This window comes from Oncorhynchus clarkii, chromosome 29, assembly GCF_045791955.1.
Source record: "Oncorhynchus clarkii lewisi isolate Uvic-CL-2024 chromosome 29, UVic_Ocla_1.0, whole genome shotgun sequence".
Classification (NCBI taxonomy): Eukaryota; Metazoa; Chordata; class Actinopteri; order Salmoniformes; family Salmonidae; genus Oncorhynchus; species Oncorhynchus clarkii.
The window spans coordinates 41,671,757-41,679,256 of NC_092175.1; the positions used below are offsets into that span (position 1 = coordinate 41,671,757).

At 43.9% G+C, this 7,500-nt stretch overlaps 2 protein-coding genes across 2 annotated transcripts in view; both read left to right on the top strand.

The window, feature by feature from the left end:
* The window catches only part of LOC139388601 (regulatory factor X-associated protein), a 1,150,577-nt gene that overhangs the window by 1,061,201 nt on the left and 81,876 nt on the right, over window positions 1-7,500 (top strand). The gene's annotated exons all lie outside the window — the stretch shown is intronic.
* Window positions 1-7,500, top strand: part of LOC139388240 (FRAS1 related extracellular matrix 2a) — a 243,105-nt gene that overhangs the window by 131,699 nt on the left and 103,906 nt on the right. Inside the window, exons 8-9 of the mRNA XM_071134789.1 lie at window positions 1,641-1,766; window positions 2,224-2,475. Coding sequence (XP_070990890.1) covers window positions 1,641-1,766; window positions 2,224-2,475 — 378 coding nt within the window. The remainder of the gene's footprint in view (window positions 1-1,640; window positions 1,767-2,223; window positions 2,476-7,500) is intronic.

The window sequence follows — 7,500 nt, forward strand, 5'->3', positions numbered from 1 at the left end:
ATATCACTGTATCTTCATTTTCTCTATGACTGTATCTTCATTATCTATATCACTGTAACTTCATTATCTATATCACTGTATCTTCATTATCTATATCACTGTATCTTCATTACCTATATCACTGTATCGTCATTATCTATATCTCTGTATCGTCATTATCTATATCACTGTATCTTCATTATCTCTATCACTGTAGCTTCATTATCTATATCACTGTAGCTTCATTACCTATATCACTGTATCTTCATTATCTCTATCACTGTAACTTCATTATCTCTATCACTGTATCGTCATTACCTATATCACTGTACCTTCATTATCTCTATCACTGTAGCTTCATTACTGTTACTTCATTATCTATATCACTGTATCTTAATTATCTATATCACTGTATATTAATTATCTCTATCACTGTATCTTAATTATCTCTATCACTTTAGCTTCATTATCTCTATAACTGTAACTTCATTATCTCTATCACTGTCTCTGTCTTTCTCTCTCTTTCTATCTTTCTCTCTCCATCAATCGTCTCTGTCTGTCTGTCTGCCTGTCTGTCTGTCTGTCTGTCTGTCTGTCTGTCTGTCTGTCTGTCTGTCTGTCTGTCTGTCTGTCTGTCATCTTTGGCCTAGCAAACACACACTCACACTGCGGTATCAGGGATGTAGAGAAGGTCCAGTCCGGTATCTTCATGTCTTATTATTAGTCCCTAAGCGTCCAGAGGGAAAAATAACTGTCACTTCACAGACACCAGCAACTTCTCTCTTCGCTGAGTTCTAGCGTTTGATAGATGGCACTTCCACTGGCTCTAACTCTCTTTCTTAATCACTTACTCTTCTCTGACTGAGAGAGACAGAGAGAGACAGAGAGAGAGCAGGATACAGACAGAGTGAGAGAGACAGAGAGAAAGAGACAGATAGAGAGAGAGAGAGAGACTGTGAGGTTACTGTGACTTCCCAGTATGTAGAAATGGATGTCAAACTGACTTGTTCTTCAGTGTAGGTAAGACAAGGGAAGGTGCATTTCATATGCAGACAAGTTATTGTGACATGCTTCAGTTTGATCTGACATGTGATTAACACTCTCCCATCCCCCTCCCGTCCTCCCTCCCTCTCCTTATCCTCTTCCTCTCCTCTTCTCATCCCCTCCTCTCCTCTCCTCCCCTCCTCCCACTCCTCCACTTCCCCTCCTATCCTCCCCTTTCCTCCCCTCCTCCCTCCCTCTCTTCTTCTCATCCCCTCCTCTCCTCTGCTCCCCTCCTCTCTATCCTCCACTCCCCCTCCTATCCTCTCCGATCCTCCTCTCCTCCCTCCCTCTCCTCCTTCTCTCCTTATCAACCCCTCTCCTCTGCTCCCCTTCCTCCCATCCTCCCCTTTCCCCTCTCTCTCCTCTCCTCTCCTCTCCTCTCCTCTCCTCTCCTCCTATCCTCCCTTTCCTCCTCCCTCCCCCCCCTCTCCTCTCCTCTTCTCATCCTCTCCTCTGCTCCCCTCCTCTCTATCCTCCACTCCCCCTCCTATCCTCCCCGATCCTCCTCTCCTCCCTCCCTCTCTTCATTCTCTCCTTATCCCCTCCTCTCCTCTGCTCCCCTTCCTCCCATTCTCCCTGATCCTCCTCTCCTCTACTCCTTCTCTCCTCTCCTACAGAGTCCACAGTGTTCATCCCTCAGGCCAGTTACTGGGTAAAGGAGGATGTTGGAGAGATGCTGGTACCTGTCCACAGGAGTGGAGACATCAGCCAGGAACTCATGGTGATCTGCTATACTCAGCAGGGTACAGTACCTCTCCCTCGATCTCTCTCTCTCGCCTCTCCTTCTCTCATGCCTCTCTCCTCTCCTTCCCTCATTTGTCTCTTCTCAGCAGGGTACAGTACCTCTCCCTCGATCTCTCTCTCCTCTACTTCTCTCGTCCCTCTTTTCTCTCCTTCTCATCCATTTCTCATCTCCTTCTCTAATCCCTTTATCTTCTCCTTCTCTCATGCCTCTCTCCTCTCCTTCCCTCATTTGTCTCTTTTCAGCAGGGTACAGTACCTCTCCCTCGATCTCTCTCTCTCCTCTACTTCTCTCATCCCTCTTTCCTCTCCTTCTCAATCATTTCTCATCTCCTTCTCTCATCCCTTTCTCTTCTTCTTCTCTCATGCCTCTCTCCTCTCCTTCCCTCATCTGTCTCTTCTCAGCAGGGAACAGTACCTCTCCTTCTCTCACCCCTCTCTCCTCTCCTTCTCCCTCAGGTTCAGCCACTGGCACCGTCCCCTCTACAGTCCTGTCCTACTCCGACTATATTTCCAGGCCAGAGGAGCACGCCAGCATCCTGCGCTTCGACAAGGGAGAGACGGAGAAACAGTGTGGCGTGGTCGTCATTGACGACTCCCTGTACGAGGTGGAGGAGAGCTTCAACGTAACGCTGTCCCTGCCCATCGGAGGGTGCCTCGGTGCACACTACGCCACCACTAAAGTCAACATATATCCAGACCAAGATGATGGTAAGATAGAGGGAGTGAGGGAGTGAGGGAGTGAGTGAGTGAGTGAGTGAGTGAGTGAGGGAGTGAGGGAGTGAGGGAGGGAGGGAGGGAGGGAGGGAGGGAGGGAGGGAGGGAGGGAGGGAGGGAGGGAGGGAGGGAGGGCACTACAGACAAAGTCATTGGTTGTTTCTCAATCTGCATATTACTGTGCTCCACACTCTCATGGGTTTGTTTTCGAAAGGACGTTCTCTTGAGTACATTTTGTGAGGACAGCAGTGTGGAGATCTCATAAAATGTAACATTTGAGAAGCACTCACACTACTGCGCTACCTTTGACCAATACAGACGAAACAAGACGGCTACATGAATCAAACGCCAACGTTTCACAGATATTTGTGAATTGTATTTAGCTAGCCAGCTGGTTTTATATGTTAAAAAATAAAATACCTACAACTAGTGTTGCTTTGCAAAGTACAGGTAACTGTCAAAATAAAGGAAACACTTCTAGTAAATGAGGGATACAAAGTATATTGAAAGCAGATGCTTCACACAAAGGTGTGGTTCCTGAGTTAAATATGACTTTAACATCCTATCATGCTTAGGGTCATGTAAAAAAAGAATTGCTGGGCAGGCCATTATTTTGGCCATTAATTTAGCTAACATGGCTATGCCCCCATGGGATGACAATGCTCCCATCCACAGTACGCGATGTAAACGATGTAAATCATATGCCCTGGCCGTCTCCGTCACCAGATCTCAACCCAATTCAACACTTACGGTAGTTTCTGGAGTGGCGCCTGAGACAGTGTTTTCCACCACCATCCACAAAACACCAAATGTTGGAATTTCCCGGGGGAAGAATGGTGTCACATCCCTCCAATAGAGTTCCAGACTCTGGTAGAATCGGTGCCAAGACACATTGAAGCTGTTATATCTCGTGGTGGCCCCACATCCTATTAAGACTCTTTATGTTGGTGTTTCCTTTATTTTGGCAGTTACATGCACTCTGTTTTTTAGGAAATTCCGAGTAGTCCTCCGTTTCTGCACATCAACTATGGATGCATCTCATATGGCACCCTATTCCCTATATAGTGCACCCTATTCCCTATATAGTGCACTACCCAGGGTCCATAGGAGTCTGGTAGAAAGTAGTGCACCATATAAAGAGAATAGAGTATGTGGTCATACTGTACCATAGTAGTGGACATAACAGCACTTCTAAACAGCAACAACTAACTAAAACGTGCACCGCATCCTATTAAGACTCTTTATGTTGGTGTTTCCTTCATTTAGGCAGTTACCTGTAATTAGCCAAGGTCAACTACATAGGTTTTGTAGCTAGCTAGCTACCAATTCTTTGTCAGTTAGCTTGCGATCCACACACACTACAGAGGATATTGTTGGCAGGTAAAAATGCCAAAATGAACACATTATGTATTGATTAACGTGTCAAGATAAAATATTGTAGTCAGGCAACAGATGAGATGTGAGTGGGCAACTTTTTATAGTTTCTCTCTCTTCAGCTCAAAACCAGCCACCATTGTTTTCAAGAAATATTGCATTTTTTTTTAACATGGTTGCGTCATATCACGTCAACGATCCTGGGAATATTTCAGTTGAAGCTTGCATCGATGCATGCTTTGAAATGTGTAAAACAGAGTACGCATCTGAGAACTGCCTTGAGAACTGCCCTGAGAACTGCCCTGACAACTGCCCTGACAACTGCCCTGAGAACTGCCCTGACAACTGCCCTGACAACTGCCCTGAGAACTGCCCTGACAACTGCCCTGAGAACTGCCCTGACAACTGCCCTGACAACTGCCCTGACAACTGCCCTGAGACCTGCCCTGACAACTGCCCTGAGAACTGCCCTGAGAACTGCTAGGCTTGGGTGGTACAGATGTTTATACCTTCATATCGTCCTCGTGCCATCCCATGCTATACGGTATTACCAGCACTGAACACAAGTTTTCAAAACCCCACTAAGCATCATTGAACCGAAGGTTAGCAATACTAACAAGTACATGTTGTTGAGGAAAACTCGATACAAGGATCAGGCAGAGCCTCATTATCCAGTTAATAAGAGTTTAATCAAGCAAGTGATTACACTCAAGATGAATTTGAGAGCAAACTCAAAGTTACAGAATCACACAGTCATGTGATATAGTCAGTGATATACTTATTCTACACAAATAACTGCTTGACCCTCCTAGGGGGAGGCAAGGCCTTCGACACAAAGAACTGCTTGTCCCTCCTAGGAGGAGGCAAGGCCTTCGACACAAAGAACTGCTTGTCCCTCCTAGGGGGAGGCAATGTCTTCTACACAAATAACTTATTGACCCTTCTAGGGGGAGGCAAGGCCTTCTACACAAAGAACTGCTTGTCCCTCCTAGGGGGAGGCAAGGCATTCTACACAAAGAACTGCTTGACCCTCCTAGGGGGAGGCAAGGCATTCTACACAAAGAACTGCTTGTCCCTCCTAGGGGGAGGCAAGGCATTCTACACAAAGAACTGCTTGTCCCTCCTAGGGGGAGGCAAGGTCTTCGACACAAAGAACTGCTTGTCCCTCCTAGGGGGAGGCAAGGTCTTCGACACAAAGAACTGCTTGTCCTTCCTAGGGGGAGGCAATGTCTTCTACACAAAGAACTGCTTGTCCCTCCTAGGGGGAGGCAAGGCATTCTACACAAAGAACTGCTTGTCCCTCCTAGGGGGAGGCAAGGTCTTCTACACAAAGAACTGCTTGTCCCTACTAGGGGGAGGCAAGGCCTTCTACACAAAGAACTGCTTGTCCCTCCTAGGAGGCCAGGTCTTCTACACAAAAAACTGCTTGACCCTCCTAGGAGGAGGCAAGGTTACACGAGAGATGGCGGGACTTGGCTCCACTTCTTTAAAGCATTGTACAAACAATAACAGATTCTAGTCAGTTCTCACAGCTTACGTGACTTATGTAAACAACAGTGTTTATCCACTCAATAACATACAGTACATTTAATACTTTTCAACTCAATCATTTACATAGCATTAGACTGTAACAGAACCGTTTTGCCCCAACAATGCCAAATTCAATACTGGATGCTAGCTAAATGCTAACGAGCGCCTGCAACATTTTATACCGTCTCCTCTGCCATAAAATGCTTGCAGGAAAGACCTCGTAGCTCGTGAAGTTGTACAAGTAACTTCAAAATGCTACTCATGGTTGAGCAAAGCAAATGCTAAACTGCGGATTATTTAGCTAATTTTGGACAGTTAACTCAATAGTTATGATATATACGTTGTTTGTCAGCTAGATAGTTTACTAGATCATCTGGAGCTAAACACTTTTAAGTCATTTAGTAATTTTAGTAATGGTCAAAGAAACACCCAGTGTAGTAAACATATTGAGAAACACCCAGTGTAAACATATTGAGAAACACCCACTTTAAACATATTGAGAAACACCCAGTGTAAACATATTGAGAGACACCCAGTGTAAACATATTGAGAAACACCCATTGTAGTAAACATATTGAGAAACACCCAGTGTAAATATAGTGAGAAACACCCAGTGTAAACATATTGAGAAACACCCAGTGTAGTAAACATATTGAGAAACACCCAGTGTAGTAAACATATTGAGAAACACCCAGTGTAGTAAACATATTGAGAGACACCCAGTGTAAATGTATTGAGAAACACCCCCTGTAGTAAACATATTGAGAAACACCCAGTGTAGTAAACATATTGAGAGACACCCAGTGTAGTAAACATATTGAGAGACACCCAGTGTAATAAGCATATTGAGAAACACCCAGTGTAGTAAACATATTGAGAGACACCCAGTGTAATAAGCATATTGAGAAACACCCAGTGTAGTAAACATATTGAGAAACACCCAGTGCAGTAAGCATATTAAGAAACACCCAGTGTAGTAAACATATTGAGAAACACCCAGTGCAGTAAACATATTGAGAAACACCCAGTGTAACATATTGAGAAACACCCAGTGTAATAAGCATATTGAGAAACACCCAGTGTGTAACAATTTGCATATTGAGAAACACCCCCTGTAGTAAACATATTGAGAGACACCCAGTGTAAACATATTGAGAAACACCCAGTGTAAACATATTGAGAAACACCCAGTGTACACATATTGAGAAACACCCAGTGTAGTAAACATATTGAGAGACACCCAGTGTAATAAGCATATTGAGAAACACCCAGTGTAGTAAACATATTGAGAGACACCCAGTGTAATAAGCATATTGAGAAACACCCAGTGTAGTAAACATATTGAGAAACACCCAGTGCAGTAAGCATATTGAGAAACACCCAGTGTAGTAAAAATATTGAGAAACACCCAGTGCAGTAAACATATTGAGAAACACCCAGTGTAAACATATTGAGAAACACCCAGTGTGTAACAATTTGCATATTGAGAAACACCCCCTGTAGTAAACATATTGAGAGACACCCAGTGTAAACATATTGAGAAACACCCAGTGTAAACATATTGAGAAAAACCCAGTGTACACATATTGAGAAACACCCAGTGTAAACATATTGAGAAACACCCAGTGTAAACATATTGAGAAACACCCAGTGTAGTAAACATATTGAGAAACACCCAGTGTAAACATATTGAGAAACACCCAGTGTATAGATATTGAGAAACACCCAGTGTAAACATATTGAGAAACACCCAGTGTAAACATATTGAGAAACACCCAGTGTATAGATATTGAGAAACACCCACTGTGTAACAATTAGCATATTTAGAAACACCCACTGTGTAATAGTGATCTGATTGAGAAACACCCACTGTGTAATAGTGATCTGATTGAGAAACACCCACTGTGTAATAGTGATCTGATTGAGAAACACCCAGTGTGTAATAGTGATCTGATTTAGAAACACCCACTGTAAACGTATTGAGAAACACCCAGTGTAATCATATTGAGAAACACCCAGTGTAAATATAGTGAGAAACACCCAGTGTAAACATATTGAGAAACACCCAGTGTAGTAAACATATTGAGAAACACCCAGTGTAGTATACATATTGAG